The sequence below is a fragment of the Dendrobates tinctorius genome, unplaced genomic scaffold (genome assembly GCF_039654945.1).
Source record: "Dendrobates tinctorius isolate UK_male_01 unplaced genomic scaffold, ASM3965494v1 ptg000086l, whole genome shotgun sequence".
NCBI classification, from domain to species: Eukaryota; Metazoa; Chordata; class Amphibia; order Anura; family Dendrobatidae; genus Dendrobates; species Dendrobates tinctorius.
In genome coordinates, this window is record NW_027361754.1 from 37,257,811 (window position 1) to 37,275,310 (window position 17,500).

A 17,500-nucleotide genomic window follows, 5' to 3' on the forward strand; every position below is an offset into this window, starting at 1 on the left:
CTCCGCTCTAGCTCCGCCCACTCAGTCCAGCTCCACCCACTCCGGCCGAACGAACAATTTGCGCACCTCTCTCTCCTGGTCCCGGCGTCACCGCGTATTGTGCATGGAGAGCGGGACTGTGGAGGAAGGAAGACAGCGGGGCTGTAGGGAGAGAGCGGGAGAGCAGGGCTGTGAAGGAAGAGAACGGGGCTGTGGACGGGGAAAGCAGGCCTGTGAAGGAAGAGAACGAGGGAGAGAGCGGGAGAGCAGGGCTGTGGACGAAGAGACCGGGGCTGTGGAAGAAGAGAGCGCGGCTGTGGAGGGACACCGGGACATGGATGTAGAGCGCGGCTGCGGAGGGATAGAATGGGACGGCGGGTGGAGAGCGGGGATGTTAAGGAAGACAGCGGTACCCACAGTTAGGTACTATGCCCGGGCAACGCCGAGCTCTTCAGCTAGTATAGAATATAATTATAAAAGCCTTGGTCATTAATTACATGTAGAATCTCAAGAAGCCAATATTGATGACTATATGAATAACTTAAGCACCCAGTACAGAAAGCAAATGACCCTAGACTTCTGTCAGCATGGCATACTATGAGATTAGTCACTTTTTTATGACACGATGTGCTTTTGCGTCAGCTGCCTGGCACATATCATTACAATATGAATTACATTTAGTCATCACTTACTTTGTCCAGCTGATTTCAGGCTCAGGAAATCCATCAGCCTCGCAGCTTACAGTCACCGACTCTCCCATGCTGGCAGTGGCATTCACATCCACCTGCCTGGCACGCACCGTTGGTGGAACTGTGGAAGAGAGGAAAAGACAATGGGGTTAGTAGTTTTAATGTCTTTAAAAGTAACTACACTTTTTTTTCTCATAACACAACAAGAAAACATTTGTATTACACTGTACTAAACAAAAAACAACTTTTTCTCCCCTTATCAGTCACTTCTCTCTTGCATTGACCAAAAATGTTCAAATATGTCCTCAGATCTGTCTCCACTATGGCATCAGATTGTATCTGATGCCTATAGAAGCCTATGGAAAATCAGAGAAAGAGGAATGCACAGGAACACAAAGAGAAGCTGCTGTATCTTATAGTAACAAGAATTTGTAAAATAGAAGACTGGTACAAGAAGAGCAGAAGAATAGTACCATTCACTATGACTTGAATATCCTTGTAGTTTATCTCTCCTCGGGCTAAGATCCGACCCTCACATCGGTATGTTCCTTCATCTGTTCTCTTAATGTTCCGGATTTGTAGATAATTATTGGCCAGAATAACAAAGCGGACTGTAGAGAAAAGAGATAAAAAATATAAAGAATTATGATAATCTCACACAAGACCAACTTCTTCAATGAACTAAGATTTAATCTTAGATCTTCAGGGATAACATATTGCATGATTTGATGGGAATGGTATGAAATATATTTACCTGTTAAGGTCCCCATACGCATTAGACTAAAGTGGACTGAACTCGATAATCGCACGTTAATGTGCATGGGGCCTCCTGACTGTCACTTGAAAGATGATGTGGAGAGAAGGGTTCAGCCTTTCTGAATTTCAATGGCCAATCCTTTTGCTCTTGTTGACAAACTGCTGGCAAAATCATAGGCAAGTACAGGAACACCTGGCAAACCCAAACTCTCCTGCATATGGGGAAGTCAGATATCTAATGTTTATGATTTAAAGTTGGCCATAGACATCTATTGTATTGGGTAAATTTGGCCAGTTGGCCATGGACATCTAATGTTTTGAGTAAAATTGCCCATGGACATATATACTACTGGGAAAAGTTGGCCATGGACATTTATGCTATTGAGGAAAGTTAACCTCTTACTGTCCCTTGATGAGGGAGAAGGATCCGGTCTACAGAATTACAAACTGATCCTTTTGTTCTTTCTCGTTGACAAACTACTGAAAGAATCATAGACAAATACAGACTGAGCCGACCGCTCCTGTGTACGGGGAAGCCAGTAGAAATAGCGGTTGGCCAAATAATTCTTCGGCCGACAGCTGTCTAATGTTTATGGTGGCTTTTAGATTTAAAGTTGGTCATGGAAATCTATTGATTGGGTAAACTTGGCCATGGACATCTATTGCATTGGGGAAAGTTGCCCACGAACATCTATAGTAGTGGATAAGGTTGGCCATGAATATCTATAGTACTGGGTAAAGTTAGCCATGGACATCTATGTTATTGAGTAAAGTTGACCACGGACATCTGTTGTATTGAGTAAAGATGGCCATGGACATCTATGCTAATAAGTAAAGTTAATCATGGACATCTATTGTAGTGAGTAAAGTTGACTATGGACATCTATGCTATTGGGTAAAGTTGGTCATGGACATCTATAGCACTGGATAAAGTTGGTCATCAATATCTATGGTGCTGCGTAAAGTCGGCCACTTACATCTATGGTACTGTGTAAAGTTGGCCATTGACATCTATGGTACTGCATAAATTTGGCCATACATAAGTCTATGGTATTACAAGCAATTCATTCAGACCAACAAAAATCAGTTTGTAGCTTTTAATTGACCACTATTTTTTTGTTGAGGCACCTTTTACAAAATAAAAGCTGTAATCTGATCCATTCCTTGGCCGAGAGGGCATAACCTTAGATTGGGGAGGGAGTAGGGTAGAGTGGCATGTGACAAAGGTGCGGAGATCTAAAGGTACTGTCACACTTAACGATGCACCAGCGATCCCGACCAGCGATATGACGCAGTCAAGGATCGCTGGTGCATCGCTAAGTGGTCGCTAGTGAGCTGCCACACAGGCAGATCTCACCAGCGACATAGCAGGGGTCGGGGCTACTTACCTGTCAGACGAGGCGATCCTGACATCCTCCCACCCGCGTCCACCCGCCGCTCGTCGGCGCCACAGGAAGCCCAGCAGGAAGCTGACGACGAGAAACGGCCCAGGACGTTCTCGCGCGATCAGCGATAACCAGCGGGGGAGCCAGTCAGAGGTAAGTATCAGACATAGCGATATCGCTAGCAATATCGCTATAACGTCACAAAACCAGTGACGTTATAGCGATATTGCTAGCGATATCGCTTAGTCTGACAGGCCCTTTAGAGATGCCAACAAACCACTCAACCCTGGCCAGGGTATTTAGAAATAGGACTAAATCCTTGAACTGAAATTTGGCCACAGGTAAAGGAACATCTAGCAATGAATTTGTTATGACCAACTTCTCCAATTCTCCCTTGGACCATTAGGCACAGTTTTTCCAATTTAACCATTTATTTACTACTGTCTCCATTTAATATCAGAATTTCAGCCAAAACAAATATATACAGGTTTCCTATAAATTATTCATAGAACTATCATTAAGTCCAAAAACTGTCATAGACAAACTTTGGAGGAGTTGAACAAAGTTGTGCTAATATGCCACACAGAATGTGGGATGTAAATGGAAAATTCTGTAACATTGCTGATATTTCACACAGACATGTTGCTATACATTTAGCTATCTTTAATACATAAGCTAATTCCTTACTATCCTTCTTGAACTGCACATCTCGGCCTTTGTGCTTCCAGATAATGACCGTTGTCAGTGAGCTTGAGACATCACAAACGATAACAGCATCTGACCCTTCGGTGAATTCTTGTGGGGTGGGTGCATTTTTAAAGGTCAGCTTCTCTGGAAAAAAAAAAAGGGATGGAATTAAACACTTCAGGAACAAACCTTCTCAGACAGTTCATAAGCAGCTACCATGATGTGGCTTGCGGGGTCATTTTAAATAGCAAATTTCTTTGTTTAATCAGTTTATTTTAGTATTTTACTAAATACTTGCATTTACACAGGAAATAACCATTCTGGATTGTCTATTCTTAGATCTCCGCCTTCTGATGTTCCTTGGAGGCATATCACTGTACTGTATAATACTGGCAAATCAGAGATGCCAGTACCAGACTGTATAAGGACACACTCCTTATACAAAAATAATGGTAACACCCAGTTGTCAAACTATTCAGAAACTTCCAACATTAAAAAAGAATGACACAATGCAGAGATAAAAAAAAAATGATCCAGTATTGTTATTTCATGAAAAGAACATTTAATATAACATACGAATCAGAAGGAATGCAAAATCCTCCTTACATCTATCAGTGGAAGCAGAAAATCCAACCATTATGGCAATAAATTTGCTTTTATTTGCCCTGGGAATTAATGGGAAATCTTACGATAAATTTTGAGTGTGACAGTGCTTTCCGACCGTCCTTCTTCAGGGTTGCTGGCGATGCATTTGTATGTCCCGGCATCAGGAATGCTGGCATTGTATATGGTAAGTGTTGAGGAGTAGTCATCATTCTTCACCACAGAAATCTGCTGTTGGTTGGTTAATCTTTGACCGGTTGGAGACTCCCAGTAGATCTCGGTTGCTTCACCAATTACTGAAGACCATGAAAGCAAAGGAAAAGATCAGTGAAAATAGTTAAACTAAGGAAAAGGATGAAGGTGGGTAAAAAAAGACACACAAAAAAAAAAGATTATATAGCTAAAATCGGGAAGGTCAAACATCTTAACGGGGCATGGGCCAAGTTGGCCTAAAAGGGAGAAAATAGTAAAGAATACATAACGTGGCACAACCTTTCTGTTGGTGCTCAAGTGGGGTCCCAGACATTTATACTTAGAAGAATGAAACTTGCACACAAGCAGATGAAAACTAAACAATTTTAATGTGGTCCAAAGTGGTACAACTCCACAAAATTCAGTACAAATGATGTAGACATTTCGTTCGTACAACAGCGACCTTCGAAAATAGTGGCCCGTTAAATTCCTCGGACACACAGGTATAGGAGTAAAAAAAATGATGCATACAGAATAGACCGATGTAATCAGTCGGTGTGTCATGGGATATCTCATAGGACGTGATATCCACCATTAGTCCAGTGTAGGTAAACTGATGAAGGTTGCTTCCGAACCGAAACGTCTACATCATTTGTATTGAATTTTGTGGCATTGTACCACTTTGGACCACATTAAAATTGTTTAGTTTTCATCCGCTTGTGTGCCAAGTTTCATTCAGCTAAGTAAAAGGGAGAAAAGTCCTGTCTGATCAGACTAGATATTAGTCTCTTTCAAGAAAGTACAGTATCTAAACTTGAAAAAAATCAATTTTGTTGTCACAATGGTAACGTGCACGTGTTTCCAGAGCAGTCCTACTCACTGCATTCACCACTCTGCTTCTCCCCGTGTCAGGCCACCATGCTGAGTCCTCTTGCAACACTTCCAACTCTGCTGCATATCCCTGATGTTTCAACCTGGCTATAGGGAGGCACAGCCAAATCCTGCAAGAATTTAACCCTGTTGTGTCCTGCATGATTTTCCTTTCCACAGTGTATCCTCTGCCAGCAGTGCATATACTAGGCTGAGAGGAAAAAAAAGTTGTCGGATCACCCAGCTGAATAATAAAAAACAATTCTTTATTTCACACCATCATAAAAACGTGTAGATATATCCACAAATGGATAAAAACAGAGTCACATTCTTACGCGTTTCTGGCTATCAGCCCTTAGTCATATTCTATGACTAAGGGCTGATAGCCAGAAACGCGAAAGAATGTGACTCTGTTTTTATCTATTTGTGGATATATCTACACGTTTTTTTGATGTGTGAAATAAAGAAGAATTGTTTTTTTATTATTCAGCTGTGTGATCAGACAACTTTTTTTTCCTCTCATTGTGATCCGACGATCAGACGGAATTGTTTGGAACGCTGCTGGCAAATTCAAGGCTACCAAGCACATTGACACGGTGAGGCATTCCGTTTTTCCCTGCATTTTTTCATATACTAGGCTGCTCCTCCTCCTGTTCCCTGCCTGAACTTTGGTTTCTGTTCCTGTCCATTTCCTGAGTTCAGTCAGTGTGTTTTGTCACCTTCCCAGTTTCTGACCTGGCTTGTTAAGCTGTTCTGTCTGACCTCTTCACACCTGGCTGCAGCTTTGTATAGAGACCCATGCTGCCTACCCCAACCTTGGACCATCTGACTATGTTTCTGTCTTTCCCTTCTGTGCTTTGCTACCTGCTCTTACACGTGGTTCAGCTGCTGCAAGTCCGGGGACTGCTCCAGAGAGACACCTGGCGACTACCTGCGTTCAAGCCTATCCTCACCACCAGAGGCTCTAGCGAAAACCAGGTCGCTGCTTAGTTACACCCTTCCAGGGTAAGCCCAGCCCATGGCATAGTCAAGTGTCTTCCTAAACCGTCCATACTTCCACATAAATAAGGTTGTATATTCCCTCTTATCTGTTTTGCTGCCCATCATGATCCACTATGGTCTATTCTTTTTAAGGAAAGATACCACAATCTAGGCTGTGTAAGGAAAATAAGACCACATTACAGCTTTTCAAGATTACGCTTCAATATCATTGATCTGTGCCTTTTTAGAAAATACATCCTGTTGGCTATAGAGGCAGCAGACTGGCATCAAATGCTGTTACTTAGTTAATAGTACAGGCAGACTGTTCTTCCATGGCCTGTCCTTCAGTAAATTGAGAAAAGGTAAATTTCGCTTCAAGTCACATCAATCTCCTTATTATAACCCTGCGATATAATACAAAACTCCGATTTATTCTTTGCAACGTATTATACTACCGATTACATAGATTTTTACCTTGACATAAGAAGAATTTAGACTCCCCGAGGCTGATTTCACCTTGGTCAGGAACAATCGTGACTTCTAGAGCTGCTGGAAATGGAAAGAGTAAGGAAGATATTACGATCACATTTTAAATTTAAACAAAAAAAAAATACAGCAAGTTTGTACTTTTTATGTAGAATAATAGAACATTAGTCAACATCATTACTATTAAAATCTGCACAATTATTTTAAGAAACATCTGGTTGTAAAATGATGTCCATTATTGCACAGCCTTAGCCATTCAAGAATCATCCTCTAATTACATTTCCTCAATTTTCAATTATGGAAGTGATATAAGAAAACGTAGAACATATAGCTTAAAAAGAATCTGTCAGCAGTTATTTAGCTCATTTTCTTGTGTAATCTGAGAAAAGCATGATGTAGGGACAGCGACCCTGATTCCAGCTATTTAACTGGGCTGTGTTTTGCTGTTTCAATAAAGTCAGTGTTTTATCAGCAGGAGATTATCGCGACAAAACTAGATGTCTCATGCTTCCTAGTCCAACTAAGCCCACAATACTGATTAGAAACTTTCTGCCTTTGAACAGTGTACACAGAAAGCTGCCAATCACTGGTGTGGGCGGGGTTAAAGATAGCTCAAAATTCAGAGCTCTGCTAAATCAGCAGCAGAGAAAACTGTGATTGTATCACTACTGTTGCACCTAGTAAACTAAGTGATACATCTCTGAAATCAGGGTCTTGGTACCTACATCATGTGAATGTCAGATTACATAGGCAGATGACAGATTTCCTTTAAGTGTATCTCAAGAAAAAACTGTTAGATCAGATAGGAGATAAACTAAATCTTCCACACCTTATAGGCTCTTTGTACATTGTGTAATGCAGTGGCCATTCAAGATTTCCATCAAGAACATTTCCCAAACGTCGGACTTGTACGATTCAATGGGTTGTCCTATTTAGTGTTTCACCTGCCTGTGTGTCTACACGGCAGGTAAGTAAACTTTATAACTGCATTTCATTCATTTTGCCTTCCCAATCAGGAGCTGCTCTTCAAGGTAAACAAGCGGGAGAAGTCACCAGATTGCTGGGCACAACAATGGATCGAGGCAAAATGGCTGCTAATGACCAACTTCAACTTTACTGAACTGCCACTTTTAACTCTTTAGAATGGAAAAAGAATCACCCCTTTAATGAATACCACTGATACAGAAGGGTTAATATTTTCATCTATATTCTATATTTTTTAGTATTAACCAGTCTTTTGTTTAATATTTTTCTTAAAGTTTCATATTTTTTCTAATACAGTTGTGCTCAAAAGTTTACATACCCCGGCAGAATCTTTGCTTTCTTGGCCTTTTTTTCAGAGAATATGAATGATAATACCAAAACTTTTTCTCCACTCATGGTTAGTGGTTGGGTGAAACCATTTATTGTCAAACTACTGTGTTTTCTCTTTTGAACTCATAATGACAACCCAAATCGTACAAATGACCCTGATCAAAAGTTCACATACCCCATTTCTTAATATCATGTATTGCCCCCTCTAACATCTCATATGCAAAGTTTTGAGCAAAATGTGAGTTATGGGCAATATACGGAGAAAAACATAATATATAACAAAATCTCATAATGTGTTTGTGAGAAGAGGGCAACTGATGGAAATTTCCAATGGGAACTGTATTTGTCTGTAAATGGTATAAGAATCTTGCTCATATCACTGATTACACAAGAACCACAAGATGGATTCCTTCACCCCAGGTATCATTGTAATCAGTATAACAGTACGACCCTGACAATGTCTGTAGGTTACTTAGCAAAATCCTGTTGAAAGGTTCCATTTAAAAAGACATTTGCAATGACCCTTGACATGTATGGAATACTACATCTTGAGTTGGTTATTTTAAGGAATTTTCTAGAAATTTAAGGCACAAGGGCGAACCAGTCAAACAGCATCACAAAGCCTAGTTTCCTTTACCTACTACAAAATCAATAAAATTACAAAAAATGTTCTTAGGTCGAATTGAAATATGTTTGCTTTAGATACAGGGTTACAATAGTTTTGGAACTTTGCACTGAATGTTATTCTGCTAATTTTCCTTATCCTTTACATAAAGCCATGCTTTAGGACATATCATACTGTAGATCATAATTTCCCATTGCCACCCAGAAAATAAAAATGGACAAATAAAAGTACAGTGCCCTGGTGTCACTAGACACACAAAACTTCCCTGTGTGTGACTAATGGCTTCCTCCCACTGCCAAAGGTTGGAATATATACGAATTTTAGCTAAGTGATCAAGAATCCCCTTAACAATAAAAGACCATGAGCAAAAAAAAAAAAAAGAAGCAAACTGGAAAATCAAAATGATTTAAATGGCTCACGGAAAGTCATTTTGCAGAAATGAGTCTGAGCTGGGTCACCTTTTGTGACTCGTCTATATCTACTTTAATGAAAGTGTACTTCTTCCCTTCCTTCACTGCGTAGCGAGGTGAAAGTGTTACCGAGCACAATTACAAAGACATTTTTTTCTATTAGTGCACACTCTGGTTTGTAAGAGAAAATGGAAGCAGTTTGATTCGTATTCCTGGATTTATTCTTTACAATTGCAATATAAAAGCCAGACAAAATAATATTCAGCATTGTACTAATGAACTACACACACTCATAACTACTTTTTTTTTTTTGTCATTGCTCTTTTACTACCCATAAAGTCTAAACACCAAAGTAAACTGCACTCAGCGGAAGGACAAACCTAAGAAGCAACCTTTTATCACTTTTACAGGCTCAATTGGAAGCTAAATAATGGCCTGTATTGCAAAGGAACAGCGCAAATATGTATCCTGGCGGAGGGAAATAAATACTAAAGATGTGTATACAATGAACAATCATTGGGAACGAGTGTTCCTAGGAAACCTTGTTTCATGATAATAGTGTGAACAGACTGCTGATCACCCGACAAATGAGCAAAACACTCGTTCGTAGGGTGAAATAAGATTTTAGTTTTGCCAAAGGATCTGCCGTTCTCGGAAGCACAGGCCCTAATGAGAATACTCATCAGAAAAAGAAACTTTACATTCAAGATTTATTTTGATCATATTTTGGGGAATTTTTGGAGACGTCTAAAATTTTCCATATCTATATATATTAAGTTTTGTAGTTCTCACTTGTCCACTTCTCAGTAGTCATCTCATTTTCATCAGAAGCAGGACTGCAGTGAAAGAAACCACCTATCACACAAAATCCACCATTTACAATATGTGTTTGCCACAACTCAAGTGTTACAACAGCTGTCGTGTGACCAGGGGCTCCTTTCCTGTCCCTAACACTAGGGGGCACTCTAGCTCGCCCTGGTTCTCAGGATACTTCAGATGATGAAGATGCCAGGGCCTCCACCCTTGCCTTATCTCTTAAGTTAGCCCTCCGTCTGTTCTCTTCCCCAACCAGGGAAGAGGGGGTGCTACTGTGCACCATAGTACACCAACCCGACAAACAAGGCAACACGGACAAGGGTTAAGAGAAAACTCCAAGTATACAAAATATATTCACTCTTACGTAACAGAGGAATGCACCGGGGCGTGGAGGTAGGGGAATAAACCAAAATATAGAAGGATAGGAAATTACCACACATACAAACCAAGCAACAGTCACTAATAACTCCTTCAAGTCTCCTTCTCATATGTACTACTCTCCCACCCTTAGCCATGCAGCAAATGCTAACTCTGATGAAGATTAGCAACAGAGCCCAGATTATAAAGGTAAAAGGAGTGGCTAACCGAGGACAGCTGTGAGCACAGGGATTTCAAACATGGCCCACTAACCCGTTCTGCCAGAAGAAATAAACAAATTTTCAATGAAGGAGAAGTGCTACTTCTTAGTGCCAGGAACAGGAGCAATGAGACGCAGTTGTCTTCTGGCTCCACACTGTCGCGGTAACCCCATAACATAAAGTCCTCTCCCTCCCAGAACAATGACTTCTGCACAGTTCTCAGAGCATGCCCACAGCAAAATCCCATAGAAATGAATGAGTCATCTTCCGTGAATTCCTGTTAGGCAATCCCAGAATGTGTTGCAGCTGTCTAACAGTGGCGAGACATGCAGCCGCGGGGACTCAAACATATTTTTTGACCATGCTGAAGATACTCGGTTAGCACACAAACTAGCTCAGATAACACCTTATCTCAGCACATTCGCTCATCACAAGTGCAAATACTTTCAGCCATAATTGTATCTCTAGCAATAAGTAATTAAATATTAATATACATCTGTTTCTGCTAATACCGCTGACTCATTTTTAATCTTATTAACTATGTAAAGTTTCTAAAAAATAACTGCCAAACTGGGAGGGCAGAACGAATGCAAATAATTAGCAATCCTAAAATCAAAAATGGGAAAGTCATATACAAGTGACTGTTCACTTAGACGTTTTTATTTTTCTTGCAAAGGTGAAAAAAAAATGGAAGAATGTACAGTAAGTGAGGACAAATAGAACTGCAAGACCTCTGAACTGAATAGGCATGGAATAGACAGCAGATAGTGGAAGAAAAGGTTGTTGTGATACAAAATGACTCATCAGTGGGATCTAAGTAGCTGGGAAAGGATTTAGAAGTGCGAAACGCGATGAACGTGGTGTCAGATGGGGAGGCTCCCCCCTAGGTCTGAATAATGGGGATCACCATGGTGATGGAACACTGAGTTAAAGGTTCTGTGTCTGCTCTGCCTCTCTGATCTCATCTCGAGCTGACTGCTAGTAATTAAGGTTGTACCCTGTGGGATGCAGTTGAAATGACAATATCATACTAACGCAGCTCGTGAGTCCTCAGATCATTGCAGGAGGAGATATTATGTGCTACAGGTGGCTCTGTATCCTCAAATTTTCCATTTTTCCGTACAGAGTGTTTGTCCACTGGGCCAATGTCACATAAAATGAAAGGATGTTATTATTATTATCTGCATCAAAGCCTGCGATAAACTTGCATGAACAAAGTAATCTGTGGTTATTAGATTAGATAGATGAGCACAGGTAGATTTAATTATAGGGAGCTGGTGGAAAGGGACAAGTATAATGGAGGAGTCTGATAGAGACAAGCTGTCTGTATAATATCAATTTAAAGGCATGTCAACGCAATTTATTAACCGCTTGTGGTGTGCACTCAATATGGAAATATAAAATCCCATTTATTCTTGCAAAGCCTAAACCAGAGTGGAATGAATATAATAATTATTTATCATGAAAATAGTAAACTCAATTTACATATAAAAAAAGACAAAAATTCTGGTGGGATTTGAACATGTGGCCCAAAAATGTTTCCACATCAGCACTAAACACCAGGCGACATTATTCGTTCTATGGTGTTGTCACTTACAGTGGGTACGGAGAGTATTCAGACCCCTGTAAATTTTTCACTCTTTGTTTCATGGCAGCCATTTGGTAAATTCAAATAAGTTCATTTTTTTCCTCATTAATGTACACTCTGCACCCCATTTTGACTGAAAAAAAAAAACAAATGTAGAAAATTTTGCAAATTTATTAAAAAAGAAAAATCAAAATATCACATGGTCATAAGTATTCAGACCCTTTGCTCAGACACTCATATTTAAGTCACATGCTGTCCATTTCCTTGTGATCCTCCTTGAGATTGTTCTACTCCTTCATTGGAGACCAGCTGTGTTTAATTAAACTGATAGGACTTGTTTTGTAAAGGCACACACCTCTCTATATAAAGGTACTGTCACACTTAGCGATGTACCAGCAATCCCGACCAGTGATATGACGCGGTCAGGATCGCTGGTGCATCGCTAAGTGGTCGCTAGTGAGCTGCCACACAGGCATATCTCACCAGCGACATCGCAGGGGTCGGGGGTCGCTACTTATCTGTCAGACGAGGCGATCCTGACGTCCTCCCGCCCGCGTCCACTCGTCGCTCGTCGTCACAGCAGGAAGATGACGACGAGAAACAGTCCAGGATGTTCTCGTGCGATCAGCGATAACCAGCGGGTGAGCGGTCGGAGGTAAGTATCAGACATAGCGATATAGCTAGCAATATCGCTATAACGTCACAAAAACCAGTGACGTTATAGCGATATTGCTAGCGATTTCGCTTAGTGTGACAGGCCCTTAAGACCTCACAGCTCACAGTGCATGTCAGACCAAATGAGAATCATGAGGTCGAAGGAACTGGCCAAGGAGCTCAGAGAGAGAATTGTGGCAAGGTACAGATCTGGCCAAGGTTACAAAAGAATTTCTACTGTTCTCAAGGTTTCTAAGAGCACAGTGGCCTCCATAATCCTTAAATGGAAGGTTAGGACCACCAGAAGTCTTCCTAGACCTGGCTGTCCAGCCAAACTGAACAATCGTGGGAGAAGACCCTTAGTGAGAGAGGTAAAGAAGAACCCCAAGATCACTGTGGCTGAGCTCCACAGATGCAGTTGGGAGATGGGAGAAAGTTCCACAAAGTCAACTATCACTGCAGCCCTCCATCAGTCGGGCATTTATGGCAGAGTGACCCGACGGAAGCCTCTCCTCAGTGGAAGACATATGAAAGCCTGCATGAAGGACACATGAAGGACTCCCAGACTATGAGAAATAAGATTCTCTAGTCTGATGAGATGAAGATAGAACTTTTTGGTGATAATTCTAAGAGGCATGTGTGGAGAAAACCAGGCACTGCTCATCACCTGCCCAATACAGTCCCAACAGTGGTGGCATCATGCTATGGGGGTGTTTTTCAGCTGCATGGACAGAACGACTGGTTGCAATTGAAAGAAACATGAATGCGGCCAAGTACAGGGATATCCTGGATGAAAACCTCTTCCAGAGTGGTCTGGACCTCAGACTTGGCCGAAGGTTCACCTTCCAACAAGACAATGACCCTAAGCACACAGCTAAAATAACAAAGGAGTGGCTTCAGAACAACTCAATGACCATTCTTGACTGGCCCAGCCAGAGCCCTGACCTAGACCCAATTGAGCATCTCTGGAGAGACCTGAAAATGGCTGTCTACCAACGTTCACCATCCAACCTGACAGAACTGGAGAGGATCTGCAAGGAAGAATGGCAGAGGATCCCCAAATCCAGGTGTGAAAAACTTGTTGCATCATTTCCAAGAAGCCTCATGGCTGTACTAGCTCAAAAAAGGGGCTTCTACTCAATACTGAGAAAAGGGTCTGAATATTTATGACCATGTGATATTTCAGTTTTTCTTTTTAATAAATTTGCACAAATTTCTACATTTGTTTTTTTCAGTCAAGATGGGGTGCAGAGTGTACATTAATGAGAAAAAAATAAACTTTTTTGAATTTACCAAATGGCTGCAATGAAACAAAGAGTGAAAAATTTAAAGGGGTCAGAATTAGAGATGAGCGAGTACTGTAGTATTCAGACTCGCTGTACTCGTTACGAGTCCCGGGCTGTGCGGGACTGTGTTGGCCTGTGCGAAGACTGTGCCGTACTGTGCGGGACTGTGCAGGGCTTTGCAGGTACGGTGCGGGACTGTGCTGGGCCGTGCTGGGATGTGTGGGGACTGTGCCGTGCTGTGCAGGGACTGTGCGGGCTGTTGCGAATATTGCGAGGCAAGTAGTGAAATACTCGAGAGGATTCGAGTACCGCATTACTCGCCGAGTACCAAATCCTCACGAGTATGCTCGCTCATCCCTAGTCTGAATACTTTCCATACCCACGATATGTAACATTTACTATGCACAATTATGAAGCATTTAAACCTTGCCTTTTGAAACATCCCCAAAATATCCACAGTTTACAAGTATGTGCATGAGGCTCCAAAGTGTCATGTCTGTGAAACTATACAATATCCGATCAATAAAAGTATTAAGGGTCATCTTCTAAGAAGGGAAATAGAGGAAAAGATGATCTCCTCGTATGTCATAATCAATGGTTTTAGAAAATTAACCCCTTAGTAACAGGGCCAATTTATTAAAATCTGACATTGTCACTTTATGTAGTATTAACTTTAGAATGCTTCAAGATATTCCACTGATTTTGAGAATGTTTTTTGTGACATCATACTTTATGATAATGTTAAATTTAGATCAATATATTTGCGTTTATTTATAAAAAAATCAAAAATTTGACAAAAATTAAAAAAAAATAGCAGTTTTCAAAATTTGAGAGATTATCCCTTTAATCCAGATAGTCACACCACTCAAAAACATTACTAAATAATATTTCCCTCATGTCTGTTTTACATCAGCACCATTTGTAAAATATTGCCTTATTTTGTTAACATTTTAGAAGGTTTCAAAATGTAGCAGTCATTTTTCATTTTTTCAAGGAAATTTACAAAATGTATTGTTTTAAGAACCTGTTCAGTTTAGAAGTGACTTTAGGGGTCTTATAAGTTGGTAAACCCCCAAAAGTGATACCATTTTAAAAACTGCACCCCGCAACATATTCAAAATTGCTTTCAGGTAGTTTATTAACCCTTCATGAAGGTGCTTTTCAGGAATTAATGTAAAGTTGCATGACAGGAATGAAAAAGTTTACTTTTACCACCTAAATTTTGATAACTTCTTAATAGGCCACTATAGCCAGAAGACTTTAAGGCCGTTATTTGGGCATGAATTGCCATGGTACGACCACACAGTTAAGGTCTCAGCTTGCTAATGGGGTTAAAAAGGGAGCCCCCACACTCTGTTAAGCATCTAGATGCTGTAGTTACTATTGACAGCAGAATTTAAGGGGTTGAATGGCCATAGTTGGTGCCAAAACTGATCATTGCAGCAAGTTGTTAGCTATAGAGTACTGCTTACAGCTACAGGAATGTCACCCGTCGAGCAAAGGGTAACAATGTTTTGAACTTTTGACTTTCAGGCTCCATATCTTACCATTCACTACTGCTTTGAAAGTGAGACCACCATCATTTCATAGACAATCATCTTGGATATCTCAAACACAACTTTGACTTGCAACTTTTTAGCATATGATTAGTTATGCAGATTCTTGTCTTGTCACTGCATTGTTAAGGTTTTGCTCCTTGGTGGTGGAGAAATCATTTTCTTCCAATATACTACAAAATACAACTTGTTCTCACATTCCCTAGTAGCTTGGTGTGTTATTAGTTTGATTCGCAAGCGTTAAGGTCACTGATTCAAATATAGGTGCAACCATGAAGACGATTTCCCCAGAAATGAGAAACGATATCATCCAGCTCATTATGGTGTCTCAGTCAAGAAAATTGCCAAACTGCATCATCTGAGTGCTATGACAGTTGGAAAAATATGAAATGAAGTCCATCCATTCATTCAAAAGAGGTGGACGTCGAGGCAAAATATTGGAGTCAAAAAGTCGGCTCATCACAAGGTCTATCAGTTCTGGCACGACAAACACAGCAGTGGAGGTGGCTCGTATGCTTCATAAGAGATAATAGACAACCATGCAAGCACCGCGTGATGCATATTACACAAAACTGGAATGGTCGCCCGAAAAAAGGTGAAGAAGTCTCAACTTCAATACCTTCATAAGACCGTCAGCTTGAGGTTGCAAAAAAGTGAGAAAAGTGGACAGGAGAAGATGGGTGATTTGGAGTGATGAGATAAAAAAATCAATAGACTAAGCTCTGATGGGTGCAAATGGGTCTGGAAAAAACAAGGGAAAAAGGGGTTAACATATCAAGAAATTGAAGGAACTGCCAACTTCGGTGGAGGAAACCTGATGATATTGGGTTGTTTCTCAGATAAATGCGCTGGATACTTGATCAGGATCGATTGTAGTCTTAATGCTGAGCTACAGGTAAGTATCTTACAAGATCAGCTATTTCGTACACTTCAATACTATGGGAATGAAAAGGATGACAGTGTTCTAGCCGAACAACGATCACTGCCGGAAAAAGCCGAAGACTGCCGAGTGCAGTGAATACCGGGAGAAGTTAATGATTGACCCCGGAAGCAGATGCAGCCGGGAGACAGCGGGATGGGAGGACGCGTCGCTGGACAGGTAAGTATAATTATAATGTTTATAATTTTATTATTCATTTTCTGCTTTTTTTTTTTTTACAGCTCCCCCCACCCCATCCCATATCTGTAAAGTCCGAGTTCGGGGTTCGGACGCAAGTTCGAGTGATTCCGGCCCCGAACTCGAACTTTACAAAAAAATCGGGCAAACCTGCCGATCCCGAACATCGGGGTGTTCGCCCATCACTAGTTAAGTTACTTTATTAAAAAATGAAATATATCTCTAGTTATCTAGACTAACTCATTTATGATCCGATTGGCTCTTTTTTTTTTTACTGAGTGTTATGATACTTAAAGGGAACCCATCATGTAGTCTGGATAGTGGGAAGGAGGTTATAGTGCAGAAATCTAATAAGATTTAGTGCATCTTGATTTCTTCTTTTATTTCTGCCCAATCTGGACTTTGATGTCCAGAGGGTGGTCGTACCAGTGACTGACATTTACCTCAGTATGCACATTTACATAAGCAATATTAATAAGACCATCCACTGGACTCAGAATTTATCTTATTTTTTTCTCATTTTGGAATTATAAATTATACTGAATAATTTCCCACAAAATTACCTAAATCCCGCCCATACACAATAGATAACTGTCAGCTGAACAATGGTTTGGCCGACAGCCATGTCTACCATATACATTAGGCGAAAGTTGTTTGAACCCACCAATTTTGTTGTGAGTGGCCCACCATCTATTGCACAAGGAGGAGGCTAAAGGCCCCGTCACACACAGCAAGATCTGTTATGAATGGGTCACGGAGGAGGAGAGCAGGCTCAGGCTAAGCCACAGAAAACCAGAGAGGTTGGTAACTAAGCGGATTGCAGACCCCTGATCCTATCCACACAACTAGCAGTAGCCTTGGAGTGTACCTACAATGATCCTAGATGCCTCGGCACAGCCGGAGAGCTAACTAAGCCTAACGCAAGAAA

At 40.9% G+C, this 17,500-nt stretch overlaps 1 protein-coding gene across 5 annotated transcripts in view; it reads right to left on the reverse strand.

The window, feature by feature from the left end:
• The window catches only part of NCAM1 (neural cell adhesion molecule 1), a 542,627-nt gene that overhangs the window by 201,776 nt on the left and 323,351 nt on the right, over positions 1-17,500 (reverse strand). For all 5 annotated transcript variants that reach the window (XM_073585308.1, XM_073585309.1, XM_073585307.1 and 2 more), the window contains exons 2-6: positions 6,617-6,691; positions 4,186-4,395; positions 3,497-3,640; positions 1,142-1,279; positions 672-789 (exon numbers count right to left, since the gene is read on the reverse strand). In XM_073585308.1, the coding sequence (XP_073441409.1) occupies positions 672-789; positions 1,142-1,279; positions 3,497-3,640; positions 4,186-4,395; positions 6,617-6,691 (685 nt within the window). The remainder of the gene's footprint in view (positions 1-671; positions 790-1,141; positions 1,280-3,496; positions 3,641-4,185; positions 4,396-6,616; positions 6,692-17,500) is intronic.